Below are 18,454 nucleotides of genomic sequence, written 5' to 3' on the forward strand. Positions count from 1 at the left end.
CATACTTTGTACTACTCCAAACACAGTCACGATATTAAACTAACACAGTAACCAATATAGATGATCAACGCTGTTAACTGTACCACTGTCAACTGCTGAGAATTCATATAGTTCTTTATTTTATTGAAAAGCGTTAGTCCACTTTCAGTCATGTGGGTTGGTGGTCAGAATCCTTCCACAACAGAAATGAAGTGTTTTGCTCAAGAATGATGCATTGCCAGTCTGGGAATCAAAATCATGATCTTGCGATCATGAGTGCAACACTCTAACCACTGGGCCATACATCGTCACTTATGACAAATATATGACGTTTTTCTTAGAAGCACAATTGCTGTGAAATGAAACTGGGGCATACGAGGATGGGCTGAAAAGCTCACAGGCTGGCTATGAAGGAGTGATGCTAGAGCCATGAAATCTTGCATGCATTAATTCCAACTCTTCTAATGAACAACTGCATTGTTTCTTTCCAGGTAAATTGACATCAGACTGTTCAAAGAAGACTTCAAAAGTAGCAAGTAGCAACTTCTCTTAAAAATGGACAAAATTTGGCATCATGGTGTTGTCCAGTACCTGCAGGGAAAGGGTTAAGCACCCAAAGATATTCATGCTGACATGGTAGCTACATTAGGAGATGACACACCAGCTTTATCAACAGTTCAAAAGTGGGCAGCTAAATTTAGGAGGAGTAGGGAGAGTCTTGAAGATCAGCCAAGGTCTGGACGTCTTGCATCTACCACCGCCAAGGAAAACGTTGACTGTGTTCACCATATAGTGATGGATGACAGGTAGTTGACTATAAATCAAACAGCCAATGCTATTAGTATATCCCAGGTGTGAGTTGAGAATATTTTGCACAATGAACTTGGCAGAACAAAGTTTTATGCTCAGTGCATGCCATATTTTCTGATACCTGATAAAAAGCACATCTGGTTGATCACATCACAGGAATAATTGACGTTGTTCTAGGCAGATCCAGCTGGTATCCTTGAATGTTATGTAATGCTATATGAGTGTTGTGTTCATCACTTTGAGCTAGATACAATGAGACAATTCTTGAGTGGAAACACTCCTCCTCACCTGCTCCAAGGTCATTTCATCTGCAGGAAAGGTGATGATCTCAGTTTTGGGGAATGAAAAAGGCATTGTGTTTATTGACTATCTTCAAAAGGGTCAACCATCAATGGAGAATATTATGCCATGCTGAGGCAGTTATGAAAGGCTATCAAGATCAAACACCCAAAAGAGGTCTTGTTTCATGAGGACAATGCCCCAGCATACAAGTCCTTGGTTTCAATGGCTGCTGTGTGTGATTGTGGATTTGAACTGGTTGACCACCCTCCCTATTCTCCTGATTTGGCTTCATCTAACTATCATCTATTCCCCAACATGAAAAAAACACTTGGCAGTATTGCAGTGATGATGATGTCATATCTGCTGTTGATGACTTTTTTAACCAACAAAATGAAAGCATTTTCATCAATGGGATCCAAACAATTCAGTACCAATGAAAGAAATGGGTGAACCACAAGGGAGACTATATTGGAAAATAACCTCATTTGGTCATATTCCATGAGAGCATCTTGGTCAGCCAATGAAGTGAAGTGATGTAATTCTAACCAAGAATTGAAATCAAGTTGTTAAGCTTAACACCATTCAGGAAAATATTGAATATTCCTCTTTTTTTTTAGACTGTATCATAGTTCTATCTATACTTACTACTGAAACTAATATGTAATGGTTAAAACAATATAAATGGTAAATAGCAGATGAATGTATGGTTTAAACATAAACGTTACTTCCAAATAATAATAGTTGCTATTTCGTGACAACACACCAAATTATCAAATCAATCATAAGGCACGTCTAAGATGATCATTAAAGCTTAGACATCTTGAATTCTGTAAATATTTATGTATTAATATAACTTAGAAGTGTTGTTTTGTGTTGGTTGTTTCTATTGCATTAGTTGTGGAGGATTAACAAAACAATTTCATTAGTAAATGGAGAAAAAAATCAATAAGCCAAAGCCAATTAAATGAATTAAATATTGCTTCGTGTATTTGCACGCATCAGAATATTTAGCTTAAATTTCCATTCTGTAGCAGATAAGGTTCCAGATGGCGTTAGATCAAAATAGCATTTGATATTAAACTACCAGATCTTTGCTAAAACAACTGATATTGGTGAAATTAGAATAGCATTCAGAAATATCTCCTGAGCAATGTCCAATTGTCAGTGTTATACATGAATCTCTCTGTAGATGTAATGACTTTTACAATATTGAATTGTTTTGTACTTTCTTTCCTGCCAGTAGAGCAAAGTAGCTAGTCACTGAACTAATTACCTTACAATATTTACATTTATCACTCAAATCCTGTCAGTGTCAACTTTGCCTTTTATACAACTTCCAAAGTCAATGAAATAAAGTAACAGTCAGGTATTGGAGTGGATTTAATCAATAATATTAGAGTTGTTGCATAACCCAAAACAGAGCCTTACAGATCCACTTCCATCATATTCTTAGCAATAAAGCTAGCATAATCACCACAGGCCCTTCTTTAGATGTAATAGCACCTCATAAAAAGAGCATTTTTATTTCAACAAAATAATGTACTTCTCTCTTTCAGCAAAAATTTGATATTGCATAAAAGTAATTACTTTATTATATACAATAACAGATTGATGGCAAACAAAGGAAAGATTTCAACTCTCCTATCAATGAATATAATGTAGAACCTACAATCTTAATCCTATTATTACTCTATTTCTGTGAAAATAAGCAGTTAATTTTGAAAACAATAAAGAATTTTGTAAAATAACTTTGTTTTTATTAAGCTGATATTTGGAGCCTAAATCAACATGAAATTTTGACATAAAGTTTTAATTTAGATCATTTTAAAAAATTAAGTTTGTATTAAAAAACCAGGGGCAATTTCTGGCAGGTTGGTGTCCAAAAGGCTAAATAAGGAAAGGGCACATAAGATAATGTAGTCCTAGATCTAAATAACTCTTAAAAGGCAAAATAGTTTTAGCTAGAATGACTTTAATCATAAGTCTGTTCAATCAGGGTCGACTTGAAGGTACACAAAAACAAGTGTAGACATGTACACAAATGTGAACTTTTCAATAGCAAAGGTTTACCAAGAGAATTTAGATTTTCATCCAACCCATAAATATCTCTCTCTCTCTCTCTCTCTCTTTCTTTCTTTTAATATTTCTAGAGATAGTAAATTGCCAGAACTGTGAGATAAAAATTCCTGGCAGAATTTATTCTGACACTTTTCTCAGTTCAAATCACTACTAAAGTCGATTTTGCTGTTGATCTTCCTAAGGTCAATAAATAAAATATTCGTCTAAAGTATTGGATTGATGAAAACATTATTGTATTAGAGGAAATACATTGTAGTATTTATTCCAGTTCTTTGTGTTCTGAGATCAAATTCTGTTGTTGATTACATGAATAGTAGAGTTAATCCATCACCCAGTTTAACACAACCACCTGGTCTTTAGGTACCCTTAGCAGAGTCCACTCTGTTGCAAATATATGGACCTCTGGTTTGGGGATACCTTCTTTCTCCCTTCAACCAGTCATGGAAGCTCTGTAAAGCATGTTGGGCACTACTCTTCCTTCCTGACTAAAACCTTAGGAAAAAAGTAGGGTTCCTAAAATATCAGACAAGTGAGTTAATTCTTCATGTCCTATTATTGGTGCTGTATTGCATCCATAACCAACACACTTAACTCTCGCTATCACTGTCTACTTTTCAAGATAATCAAACCAAATTTTCATCATTTCTAGCCACTCACCCAATGAGTATTTCTGCTAAATTTGGTGAAAATCCGTTCTGTCGTTTTCCAGTAATTTTGCAAACACACAGACAAGCAAATGAAGCCAAGTGATTACCATACCCTGCTTTCGAAGGATAAAAATAAGAAGAAATAAGAAGAAAAACATCTTCGCTGGCTGCACAAACTAGCTGCTTATAGTGAAATTGGAGACGTATACTCGATAGTCACCCACAACTTATGTAAAAAATTTTATCTTAAAAAATGTTTATAATACATTGACCTACTATTGTGCATGTGTTTTTATGCGTCTGGGTACACATTTCCAAGGTGTCTGACCGACTGACCACTTATCAGCTTGTTATTACTTATTCACATGAAAGCTGTTATTTTGATATTGTATATGAGAGAGTTATTATAGTTTTAATATAACTGAAATAATTAACAAGAAAAAGAAGAAAGAAAACTGTTTTGCAGTAACTTTTTGTTTACGCCATCAAGTATGTGGAGAAAATTACTTTTAAATTGTATCTCGTATTCAGGTTACAAGAAGTTTTATATTTCCAATTTAACTACATTTTCATATGGCAACAAACTATATTCAAACTATATGCGCCTAAGTTCGAGTTATGATACAAGTCGTCTAAAACGTAACACATTCCCTAACAGCTGTTGTTATATATCGAATCTCTCAAACTCCCCAACAGCTATCACTAATTATGAAGAAGAAAGAAAAACATTTTCTGTTAATGTACCAGATTTCTTTAATTTTACTTCGGATGTTATTCAACATTGGGCAACCTGCCAAAAGGTAATCAATCAATTTATACTTTATTTTTGTTGTTTAGCATTTAATGATTCAGACGTTCTAGTCGTGACCCTATCGCCTTATTTTCTGACATAATCTATTTATAACAATATTACCAAATGTATTCTTGTTGTGGTTGCTTAAATATATAAAAAAGTTCAATACCGAAATATGAATTGAAGCTATAGAATGGCTAAAATTTCAGGGAAGAATATGGTCCTGAGGTTTATACCTCGAATAAGTTTGGAGTGTGATTCCACGCCGTAAACATTGCTCCATGAGAACCACATATATAATTACTTTTTTAAGATGGTAAAATGTGATTTGAAGTAGATTTGGCTGCTATTTCAAATAGATAAAACATTCGCATTGAGGACCCATACACCCCGTTGCTTTAAAAGCGAAGGTAAAGAATACGTACACCACCCGTTTTCGGCGTAACAAAAGCCTTAATTCTAACTCTAACCCTAAACACGGGGTGTACGTATTCTTTACTTTCGCCGTCTTATGTATACATTATGTATGCTGATAATAATCCTATGCCAATGTGGTTGTTTACGAAGTCGCTCCGCCACCCTTGAATCGCACACCACAATGTTGAAGGCACTAATGTTTACATACCGCATGATAAAAAGATTTGGTGGTCTTATTCCATCAAGGCTAAACAACACCAGTTTACGGGATATTAAGAAGGGGATAAATCAAACATTACTCGCGAAATGTTGCTGTTTTGTTCTTTATTTTAGTTTGAAAATAGTTGTAAATTAACAACAATTAAATTGATATACTCTAGATACTAACACAATTACTTTTTTATTTTTATTTTAACAAGTTAAATTAGAATGTACATTCTATTGTGTATTTTTCTCCTGGTAACAAGAACATAGTATTTCTTCAGAAAAAAAATTATAGTGCTGAACAACAGCAAAACATTCCTTTCGAAGAAAAAAAAACTATAGTACAAGTAATACAGACGCATTTAAAGTTTGACCTATATATAATTTTCGGGAACCGCGTATTTCAGCATCTGAAACAAACATTTTAAAATGTAAAACAATATGTGATGATACGCAAAAATATGCAGCTTTCTAAATTCTCGTCTTACTTTAAAGGCATTCCAACAATAACCATCCTGTCTTTTAAAAACATTCCAACCGAGACCATCCCATCTTTTCAAAATGGTTTAACTGTGACTGTCTTGTCATTTTCAAATCGTTCCGACAGTGTCTGTCTTGTCTTTTTAAGAGCATTCCAGCTGAGACCATCCAGTTTTTTCAAGAGTATTCCAAACGTGACCATCTCACTCATGTCTGAGTTCCAATACCACCGAGGTCAACTTTGTTGGTTGCCCTTTCAGGGTCAATTAAAGTACCTGTCAAGTACTGGGTCAATCAGGGCCAGCTCAAGGTACCGGCAACTCGGGCAGTCGCCCGGGGCATCAAGGAGGGTGACAAAAACAAAAATAATACTTGTAAGGATGCCGAAGTTCTGCTTTCCCTGGGCGCCAGCAATCCTAGGGCCAGCCCTGGTGTCAATGTAATGACCTAGCACCACCCACTAAAAAATTCTCAGCCTTGTGCCAAAACTTGAAAAGTTTGTTTTTTTTCCAGGCCAACCAAAGCCTTGTGAGTGGGCTTGGTTGATGGAAATGGTAAGTAGCAGCCATATGTATATGTGTGGCTTTTAAGCTAGTAAGAAAATATATCTATACCACAAGATGATGTGCTTTGGTTTAACAATTGTGTCACAGCATTTTATTTTTCATAAAACACAGTAAAATATTTTTGTGATCTAACCATTCTATGGCAACTATTCCTAGATATGAGTTACTTTTACACCACTCAGTCAGTAAATACTTTTTTGATTACTTTTTGGAGCTAAGTACTTTTATCTTTGTTGCTATTATTTTTATTTAAACACAAGTCAGCTATAATCAAAAGAGATACCTGTGATCAATAGTGCTCCATTTGTGACCGTTCCATCTTATTTTCAGACTACTCTATCCAGTGTGTTCTCTCCTTCTTTAAAATAGTAGGGTGTGATTTGAGGGAAAGTTTGCTGGTATTTCCAGCAAGTCAAGCACCTACTTAGAGCCTCCCACATTGGTACAGGCTTCTTAACAAAGTAGCTGGTCCTTAAAGGTTAGTTTTAATATATCTTCAGCATTGTAAAGTATATAATTGGAAGTAGTAGGAAGAAGTTCATTATATAGTCAGACATGTATTAAATGAATGACAGATTCTTGTTTGATTGCATATATTACAATAGCGAAGATTGTCTGGTCTTTTTTCAAAATACAAGATTTCATTATAGTCTCTTTGGTAAAATATATTGTTCAACTTGTCTCAATTTATCTTACAGTTATAACTTTATGGTAAAACAACTGGACACATAATTCAGTGAGTTAGATGTTCTTTTGTAAAATAATAATATTAGATTTTTAAACACTATTCTGTCTACTATAGAAGCAGAAAGGGGAAAACACCTAAAGAAAACTACTTAAAAAGAGATATATAATCTTGTAAAACAAAAATTTACCCCCAGTTCGATTCAGGTATGTGATGTTAATAAGTAACAAAAATAGCGAAATATTGATATCTATCACTCCTGAATGGGATTAAGGGTGAGTTGTCTTGCCTGGCTATGACTTGCAGTGTCTCAATAGCCAGCACTTTGAGGGTGTCATCCCCATTACACTAAGCTGCAATGTACCAGCAAACAAGCAAAATCCATACATTGAGTATGTGTGGTTGATAATGTTTTCAATACTAGTGCCGCTTCTAATTCATATTTGAATTTAATTTTATGTATGCATTGTCATAGTAAACCAGCAAATGGTTTTACACTATTTATATATAGTCATAGGCTGGTGATTCAGCTCAGCCCCAGTTCGAAATCATTTATGTCACTAGATTCCATTCAGACAAACATGTGCATAAGTTTGGAAGGAAAAAACTTTCATTTGGCTAGCCATGTATAGTTAATGTGAGGGAGGAATAGGTCACATCTTTTAGTATACAGATTCATAGGCTTCTATTTCATTGCTTGAGATAACGAAATAATCCCTAAAGTGTACTGATTTGACTCATTAGAACCAGTATTAATCATGATTCTAGTCAACTCTGAATACATTGCTAGTAATATATATTTTACAGAATATTTTAAAATTAACAAATAATAATGGAATTTTTTTTATAAAATTGAGTCAGGGACCAGGTTAAACATCACATATGCTGAATCTGGCCTGTGGCATATATGTTTGATAGCTTGGAACTAAAAGCATATTTTTATACTAAAAATATTCTCCCTCAATTTTTTTGTCAGGATGATGAAAATCCCACAAAAGCACTGGCATTTTGGTGGGTTGATGACAATGGTCAAGAGATTAAATGGACATTTAAAGACTTGATAAAACTAACAAACAAGTAAGTTTTTCCTAATTCACTGTTTTGTATATTTTTTCGTTTTTACGTATATATATTGTATTTCTATTATTGTTGTAGTCTAGAAATTTAATGTTGTTAGTAGTTTATAATTTTTTTATGCTGCTCATACAGGTGAAATTCCATTATAATGAATCCTAACAGATTATTTAGTATAATATATTTTTTCAATCCCTTGCCACTATCCTTTTAAAAGGGTTTTATCTCATTCAAATTCATGATAGTAAATATTTCCATACAAAACAAACCTGTTGTAACCAAAATTCCTCCTATCAACAATAAAAAAAAAAAGAATTTTTAAATATACATTTAAAGTCAGATATATTATCCAGTTCTTGGTCGAAAAAAGACACAGTAGAACCGTTAAGAGAACTACCAGTTACTAAGTGTCAAATGGATGGACTACATGTGGTCAAATTGACCAGCTGGAAAGTAATCTGTCATATACTATACTTATTATTTTAAAATTTCACTTCACATTGTTTTCTCGTTTTAATTTTGGTTCATATTGTCTTTTGAAAAAAGACATAATCAATCATAGTTTGAATGCTTTCAACCTTACAAATGTGAGAAGAAACCATAGATAACAATGTGATAAGCACAACTGAAAAATTTGAAAGAAAAACCCTCTGCCCCTTGGAGTGCTTTTCATTCTTAGTTTGTTTTTTTTTTTTTTTCAAGAACATATTGTTCATATGTACCACTAAATGTCTGCTTTTGTGTTGGAGATATGCTGTGCTTGAGAAGACCTAACAAGCCATGTGAGACCATAGTCAATGACCTATGCCAGTGGGTGTAACCAGCCCACTTATGAATACCCCTCATTCAGTGGACAATAAACTTTGCTTGCGAAGACCTATTGAAGCAAGTGAAATCAAAATCGCTGATGTGGCCGATGACAGTACCACCTGGTTGGCACTCATGCCAGTGAAACATTAAAAGCACATATGAACGTGGGGTTTAACCGGCCCACTTATGAGTACCCCTCATTCATTGGACAATGAACTTTGCTTGCGAAGACCTATTGAGGCAAGTGTAAATAAATCAAAATTGCTGATGTGGCCGATGACAGTGGAATGTTAAAAGCACATCCAAGCATGATCATTGCCAGGGCCACAGATTGGCTTCTGTGCTGGTGATATGTGGAAAGCACCATTCAAGCGTGATCGTTACCAGTGTCGCCTTACCGGCACATGTGCCGGTGGCACGTGAAAAACATTCGAGCATGGTCATTGGCAGTGCCACCTGACTGGCTTCCGTGCAGGTAGCACATAAAAACACCTTTGAGTGTGGCCATTGCCAGAACCGCCTAACTGGCCCTCATGCCAGTGGCACGTAAAAGCACCCACTACACTCTCGGAGTGGTTGGCATCAGGAAGGGCATCCAGCTGTAGAAACTCTGCCAGATCAGATTGAGCCTGGTGCAGCCTTTGGCTCACCAATCCTCAGTCAAACCGTCAAACCCATGCCAGCATGGAAAGTGGACGTTAAACGATGATGATGATGATGTATCGAATAATAATTAGTGTAATAAAAAAGCAATCAGTCAATCTAAATCAAATATAGTAAACTCATTAGTCGCAAAAAACTGAACAATTATCTAAATGTAAGTTCTAATTTTTTATTTTATTTTAATGCACCTTACGGGTTGAATTGAATAACTACTTAAATCTTTTTAAATAAAGCAAAAAAACGTGTCAAAAAATAAGGTTATAGTGGGGGAATAAACAACTGACAAATATCTGTTTAGTCACTTGACAACACCTTACAACCAAACTGTTTGTCATTCAAAATGGCATGATGTCTCCTAAGCACGTCCATTGCATTAGACAGATGCAGTGTTACCAGAAGAAAAATTTCTGTTGTAACATGGAACACATTTTTTATATAATTTTACTTATGTCTAATGAGTCCTCATTACCCCCAAGAATTTCATTTTTACCCCACTTGGGGTAATTTACCTCAGTTTGCTGACTCTTGAGGAAGAGGAATATGCAGCTAGCTCATTCAAAGAGGCAAAGGCTATTGTAGTAAAGGTAAAAGAAGTAGAGAGAAGAAATAGCACATCTGCAAGCTAGTGGGTGTAGCATGTCTGTGAATGAACTCTTGTCACTTGATCGAATGATCGTTTTGATATGATTTAAAATGTTTCTTTGTATGTAGTAGTAACAGTACCATCCCAGATGCAGGAATAGTACTTCAATGTATGATATTTAGTTCAGTTTTGTAGAGCGTCAACAATCAAACAAGGCCGAGGTATTTTCTTGTCCTAAAGAGGAAGCTTAGTTTTTTTTTGACACAGTTTTGGTTAATGTATGTAAGATCACCTTGAGAAAATTTTAGAGATTGTGATGACTAGCATTTGTTGTTGTGGTTTTAAAAGTTTTAACTGTGAAATGAGAGGAGATCCCTACTCATCTATCTATCACTTGTCTAACTGCAATATTCTGTTGTTGAAATTAAATGCGAGCAGAACTATATATTTCATTGCCATCTTTTTCTGTAAAACTAATTATCTTTCTCACTGCCTGGAACCACATCACTTGACAACCATCCTTCTTTTTTTAACATTGTCCCTCTCCACTTACATTTTATGATGATTACTCCTCCATGCTACCAAAGTATCTCTTCTCCCCTGTACCACTTCCTGTTCACTTGCCCCTATTACTATACATCTTTCACTCTCCCTGCACTTTATATCTGTCTCTTCCTTCACACACTTACAATCTATCCACCCATACATCATCTCCCTTTTACACATCCTCCCCTTGTTCACTGTATTATCATTGTATTATTATTACTATTCTACTGCTCTTCACTCCTCTCTGTCCTGCCAGTCATCACCTACTTCTTGAAATGGGAAACATTTCTATTTTTGTGATTTTGTAAGAGACAAGATTGGTATGTTTTCATTGAAATATGTCTCTGTTCATGGAGGCAGTGCTGGTCTGAATTGAGGTATTTATGTCATATGTGTATGCCACCAGTATATGTCACAGAAGAGGAATGAAGAATGGTATCATCTATGTAAGAATATGTAATGTTTGAAGAGCTAGCAAGAAAATCAGTAATGTTTGGATGAAAGATTTTGAAAGACATACGTCAACTCTAGTATACCCTAAAGCACAATCATTTATTTCTTAATATGTATGGATGATCCTTTCTAGCGAAACATCTCCTAAGCTTTACGATTTGAATCCAAAAATTAAAAAATTTTTAATTAAACTTTTCATTTATCATTTTGTTTGAATTATTGTAGCATCTGGGTAACTGGAAAAAGGAAGACATATTAGTTTTTTAAGTTATGTTTTTCTCCTAGAAACATTTATGGAGTAAAAATTTACATGAAATTAATCTGTTATACTTCATAATTTGATAAATTAAAGTTTTCCAGTAACCTTCTTGTTTAAATGATAAAGAATTTAATCAAGATTTTTCCCTCTTTCAATATTTCAAATTTCTTTGAACAGGAAAATGAGAAAAAGAGAAAGTTTAATTCTTAATATTTTAAAGCTTTTGTCAACTGACTGGAAGGCATATAAATTAAAAGAGCTGTTAAATTGCTTCTAATGATTCTGCCATTCATATTGAATTAATAGTTTTGTAAAGAATTTCAATTTCAAAACATTTAAAGATTATGAAATTATAATATTAGCTGTTCAGTTGATACAAAGATTTCATATTGTGATAAAGGACTGCACATAATATTTAATGCAAATAATCTGAAAGGGAAAATCAGGATAAGAGCCAGAAAATTAGTACATGAGTAATTGACTCTGACAACCAAAGGGTAGCTAGTTAAATTAAATCCTTTTATTTGTGGAAATTCCACAAAAAACTTTAAAATTAATTCCCTTAAATAATTTGGACATTTTTCCATAAGAATAAGTATTTTATTTAATAACTAATTTAATAACTAAATACAAAATTCCACTGATTTTATTTTCATGAAATGGAAACAATACTTTTTTGCTGGATTTTAACTATGGCAATAAGTGATGAAGTAGGAATTATGTCTAAACAGGGCCTCTAAGAGAGGTGTTCAGCTGGTACATCAGTCCAGAGCCAGAGTGTCAAGGAAGTATCTGATGGGCTTCTCCCTAAACATAATAAAACAGCCACCCAAGTCACAGTTCTCTTGAAATTTGAGCAGATTACACACACACACACACACACACTCTCTCTCTCAAATAATCCCAAGAGCATTGATGTTCCACCTTTTGAAGTTTCTCATAGAGGTCCTATGCAAGAATATATTCTTTCATTTATTTTCAAAGTAAAGTTACCATTTCACACAAGAAAGACATCTTGATAAAGGTTATAATTATTATTGTCAATCTAGTGAAGCAGACTCTACGAAGTGACTAAAAGAGTCACAATGTGTAAATGGTTGGGAGCTCAGGATATGTATCTTATGTATTTTTGTTCTAGAATGATACAGCATTTTATGTAGTTAAAAAAGTATCTACTCCACCATCCATCCACCCCACCTACATACACTTTAGCTACTCTACAGATTGCAAAGAAAAATATTGCACGAGAAGGAGAGTGTTCAACTCACTATAACACCAAAATAGCACTGATTTGAGAATGCTTGCCCATCAAAGCAAAACTGATTCTGAAAGCATATGTACAAATCAAAGCCCAATTCATCCATCAAACTTTCCTCACCCCACCCACTCATTTGTTTATTATTAATCCCTCTATCGCTTATCTAACTGCATATTCTGTTGCTGTAATTAAAAAAATGCAGAACTATATATTTCATCATCATTTTTTGTGATACCAGTTATCTTTCTTAATGCCTGGAACCACATCACTTGACATCCATTCTCCTTTTACTCCTCTCTGTACTGCCAGTTATCACCCACTCTTCCCTACGCTCCCTCCATCTCATGTTTATCATCAACCACTCCTCATTCCTTTTTTACCTCCCACTGTATTCACCTTCTGCCTACCTCGTTTCTAATCATCCCTCACTCTCCCTATACACTCTTGCAACCTCTTCTCACATTTCCTGTTCTTCTGTCCCCTACTCACTTCTATCCACTTGGTACTCTGAGGGCTCACACTGACCCTTCATAACCACCATCTTTATCTTTGTTTCCAGTCCCACCCTAATTACTCTTATCCACTCTATAAGGAGAGTAGCTATGTATCTCTTCTACAAGCAATAAACTTGTTCCGGCCCACTTCTTTCATAATTTAATCTCTTATCGCATAGCATAAAGCTGCCCACATCTCATCTGTAGTCAGAGTGTCACACATTTTTAATTTTAATAAATTCTTTCTCGTTAAATTAAAATATCTTTTTTATAAATCATAGCAACATGTATAGGATGTAGAAACTGCATATAAATCAAAACTTGATTACACAGAGAAATTTTCAAATTGCCATCACAAATAAGTTCCTAATACTGCATATATCTAATTTAATCTGAAAGAATTTAATTTATTTTTATTTAATCTTATTTTATACCTAGCTGTCCTTCAAAACACTGGGAAATACACTTTGACCTACTTTTGGGTCAAGGACTCTCAGTTTCATCCTGAGACCTAAGGTTGAGTTGAGGTCAAACATGAAGTATTAGGAACTTATTTGTGATGGCAATTTTGTATTCATGCTTGCATTTCTATCTTTAAGGGACCATATGAATGTGCTTTAGCTAGTGTTTCATCCTATTTTCATTCTATCCTAAACAAATCTAAATGGTTTTCCAATCTGACCTTGAAATTTGTCAAGCAACTATATAAAACTATACAGAAGTGGAAATTTCCTTCTAATGTAATCTTACATTGCTATACTAAATTTTTCCCCATACATTCAGCATTTAAGGGACAAATTTTATTTTTTCTACAACTACAAACATTTTTTCCTTACTAATCCTCCCTATGTTAGAGGGACTAGAACTTGATATCTTCCTTGTTTCTGTATCTATTGATCTACTATTGATTACATTTTTGCTATTATCTGAGGGTTTCTATCCTATTATACCTTACAATTGCTATATCCAGTTTAGTTTCTGTAGGAATTGTGATAGTCATCTCTCCTCCACTGCCTGCCTCCATTCAGGTGCTCGTTTCCCTGCAACTGTATTTAATTGTAGTATTTAGGATCCTTCAAGGCTGGCTATTTATTTCTCTGGCTCTAGGTTGCTACCATGAGGAGTACTGCTATTACTATTATTTCTGATAACTACTTTATTGCTATCTCCAGCACTCTGGAATTCAGATATTCTCCTAGTATTATGTATCACTATAATTTGTGTTAGGTTGTTGCTTGTAGAGAAGGCTAATCTGACATTGTATCTGTTAAAGATTTTATATTTGTTCGATTTAGGCAGTCATACCATTCTCCGTATTCATTGTAATTGTTTTGGATTTACACTCCCAAAAATATTCATAATCCAGTGAAGCGAACCCAGGATTTACCCATTGGATCAGCTACAGTGAGACTGCTCACCATAACTAATCCTAGATGCTCCTTACTACTTGATGCAGTTAGCCTGAACCCAGACTATACCCAAGTACTCATCCATTTTCCATGATGGCATGAGCTGGGTGGATTTACAGAAGTTGACCAGGCTCCATTTGTCTGTTTTGGCATGGTTTCTGTGATAGGATGCCCTTCCTAGCACCAACCACTTTACAGAGTGTACTAGGTGCTTTCAAAGTGGCACTGGCATGGGTGCTTATTTCTTTTGTAAGAAATACTTGACGCAATCACAATATTTGAAGGCCGATGTTTTTTTTTAAATCTTACAAAAGAGAATGACTCGAAACTTTTGGATTGAAAATTCTGTAATATGAAAACTTCATTCCAAAAGGTTCATGTCATTCTGTCTCTCTAAGATATTATTCAAAATAGTTAAAAACTTTTAAGACATTCTTTCCCCACATACGCACGCGCACGCACACACACACACACACACACACACACACACACACACACACACGTAAAACTTAATTAATCTTTTATTTTTTTAGAGTGACCAATATTCTCCAGGTTTCATGTGATCTTCAAAAAGGAGATTGTGTTATGATTATTCTTCCACGAATCCCAGAATGGTGGCTGCTAAATCTTGCAGCTTTTAAAGCAGGTAATCTTTGTTTTCTTACAATGCATTTAACATTTTTTTAAATTTCTAACTGTGATTTGAACTCTTGTTGAGAATCTGATACTAAAAACAGAAATGATGATAAATTGTTTGTTTTACTCAAAAGCATTCCATGACCATTTCTGTTTTAATGAGGAACTGAAGTTACTGATTACAAGTGTTTCATTATAACTGTGTGTATTTTGTATGCATGTGTGTGTGTGTGTGTGTGTGTGTGTGCGTGCGCATGCATTGACATTTTATTTTTACTTGTTTCAGTCTTTGGACTGTGACCATACTGGAGCACTGCATTGAAGGGTTTAGTTAAGCAAATTGATCCTAGTACTTATTTTGCAAGTCTGATATATATATTCAACTACGGTAGTAGTTGAATAATATTCTTAGGGCCGCAATTTACTCACATGTGGCATCTTTCAGAGCGTGTCACTAATTCGGTTCTTAACCAAATGGGAAACCATTAACATTTTTTAAGAGGACTGGTCCCTAGCTACAGTTTGACATTAAAAAATTGAGATTTGGTCCAGTAGAAAAAAGTTTACATCAAAATTTGAAGCGATGTTATAGGAGAGTAAGTCATTCCACCAACAAAGTTTAGATCTAAATAAGTTTTTTATTTTAAAAGCAAAATACATTTATCTTAGCTTCAATGATAGAAGAAAGCATGAAGAATTTCATAGTTTTGATCTCATGCAACAAAAGTTTGCATCAAAAAAGTTGTGAGGCAAAATATCACATAAAGATATAAGGCAAAAAATTGGATTTAAGTATAATTAACTTTATTATTTTAAAAACAAACTATATTTTAATTAAGCTTAAATGATAGAACTCAATTCAAGGAATTTCATGGTATCAATCTCATGCAATGAAGTTTTAAAAGGAAAAAGTTATGAGTGTTTGTTTCTCAAATTTGAGGGTGATAAAATAGTTTTATACTTTTTTATGAATATAGTTCGAGAACACCCGGCAAGCCAAGTGAGACTGTAACTGTGCCCTATGCCAGTGCAGCATAACCAGCTCATTTAAGAGTACCCTTCAATCATTGAACAATTAACTGAGCTTGCTTGAATGATGCCTTTTACATGCCACCGGCACAGGAGCCAGTCAGGCAGCACTGGCAATGACCACGCTCAAATGGTGCTTTTTACATACCACCGTCACAAGACCAGTCAGCTGGCACTGGCATCGACCATGCTCAAACGGTGCTTTTTACATGCCACCAGCACAGGAGCCAGTCAGGCGGCACTGGCAACGATCATGCTTAAATGATGCTTTTTACATGCCAACCCACCACTGTACTATGAATGATATCATCAGATGTTAGGACATGTGTTTCTATGTTGTTTGGCCTCATCAACCACAGACACTGAATCCATTGTTCACAGCCCACAAGAAATCCTGTTCTTATATTTAAACAGCAACAATGCAGAAACATGGTCCAGTAGTATGTCTTTTATAGCCCAGAGGGATGTTTTTCACACTGATTGTCTATAAGGAGAATTTCTCTCCAGAGACAATTTCTACAGCAAAAATCTTCCCATGTTTGAGTGGTTTTTGTACATTGTGTTCTCTTTTATTCTACTATTCAGAAAGATAATAAAAAAAACATTTCATGTGTGACAAACTTAAATATCTGTATATGTATGTATCAGATCTGTGACTGAGGTAGAGTTCTAGTTAGATGGAAGGTGACATGGTGATGAAATAGTAATGTAGATAGAGCCACAACACCTGAAAGACAGGCCTGGAAAGATTGGGGAAAAGGGTAGCAGACGGTTGTACCCTGTAGCTAGAAGAAAACTTAGACATCAAGTGAATTTAGCAAGGAAAGAAACAGAAACTAAGAAGTTTGCTAATGTTCTGAGGCATGAAATGTTTCCAGATTACAGGACTGTAAACAAGAGAGAATCAAGACATCATGGGATCAAAAGTGTATGTAGAATGATAATTTTAGTCTTTCTCTAACATTGAAAAGAAAGAGATATGGAGTGCTTTTAAGAGAATGTTGAATGCAGAGAATACATAGAAGAGAGTCTTCCCAACACAGTCCAGTAGAAAGATTGTTCATTCAAATTGATAACTGTATGAGAAATAAAGCAGTTAAAGATAAAAAAGCAGAGAAAATACCTGATACCAACGAAATTACAGCTAAGATGCTTAAAATGTCTAGCAGAGTAGTGTACAGGCTAGTTACCAATGTAGTCAGTCAAGTATTACAGATAGGTGTCATACCAAATGCCAGGCATAGCAGCATCATTGTCAATTTCTACAAGGGTAAAGCTGATGCACTATACAGAAGATATTACAGAAGTATAACATTGTTATGAAAAATGTGGAAAGAGTCATTCATTTGATTAGAAAGGGAATTAACCTAAGAGTTTGTGTGGGTTCTTAAACATTTTTTAGCTGTTACTTTATGCTGTGTTTCGTACACATGTTATGGGTACTCACATATACACACACATACACTATCTCATATCACGATTGCATTGATGTTCAGACAATCATTATTAAAGTAAGTCCCCCTCTTTTCTTATGTAGGAACCATTACATGTCCTGGCACCATACAGCTACGAGCTGCTGACATCAAGTACCGACTACTTAATTCTGGAGCCAAATGCATTGTGGCCAGTGATGAAACACGCTCTGTTATAGATGAGGTAACAGTTTTGCAGCCATAATGTAGCACTCAACTAAACTCCATAGTATAGAAACTGGAGTTGTACAATATACCACTCAAATATTTGTAGTTCTAACTATGTAATATATATATATATATATATGTATATAAAATTAACAGAATGAGATAAAAATCCAAGGCTGTGAAAGATTTCAGAACATTTATAAAGAGAAGGTCTTACAGCTGTTTCCTGGATATTTTATATATCCCTTCATTGGAGACAGTGTGAGAAAATGGTTAAGCAATAGTTATTCTAGAGAAGATATGAAATAGAGAGTGAAGTGAAGGAATGAAAACAGACGTGAGATTTGCAGGGATATTGTATCTGCAGATCCGTTACTTAAGCAGAATGGTATACAGATAAGTTTCCTGTACCTTGTGTGTAAGTTCCAATAGTATTCACACAAGTTACAGGAAACATATATGTATACCATTCTGATTAAATAACGGATCTGCAGATACAATATCCCTGCATATCTTAGAAGACACTTGCCCAAGGTGCCACACAGTGGGATTGAACCCGGAACCATGTGGTTTGTAAGCAAGCTACTTATATATATATATATATGTATATGTATATGTATATATATGTATATGTATATATATGAATATGTATATATAT

General features: G+C 34.8%; 1 protein-coding gene across 2 annotated transcripts in view; it reads left to right on the top strand.

The window, feature by feature from the left end:
- Positions 1-3,376: 3,376 nt before the first annotated feature.
- Positions 3,377-18,454, top strand: part of LOC106869167 (acyl-coenzyme A synthetase ACSM3, mitochondrial) — a 38,528-nt gene continuing 23,450 nt past the window's right edge. The window contains exons 1-4 of one of the 2 annotated variants that reach the window (XM_014914782.2): positions 3,377-4,597; positions 7,919-8,019; positions 15,025-15,137; positions 17,694-17,812. In XM_014914782.2, the coding sequence (XP_014770268.1) occupies positions 4,289-4,597; positions 7,919-8,019; positions 15,025-15,137; positions 17,694-17,812 (642 nt within the window). In that variant the 5' untranslated portion in view covers positions 3,377-4,288. Of the gene's footprint in view, positions 4,598-5,610; positions 6,246-7,918; positions 8,020-15,024; positions 15,138-17,693; positions 17,813-18,454 lie in introns of those variants that run through there. The other variant, XM_014914783.2, reaches the window with a different exon arrangement.

This window comes from Octopus bimaculoides, chromosome 5, assembly GCF_001194135.2.
Source record: "Octopus bimaculoides isolate UCB-OBI-ISO-001 chromosome 5, ASM119413v2, whole genome shotgun sequence".
Taxonomy (NCBI): Eukaryota; Metazoa; Mollusca; class Cephalopoda; order Octopoda; family Octopodidae; genus Octopus; species Octopus bimaculoides.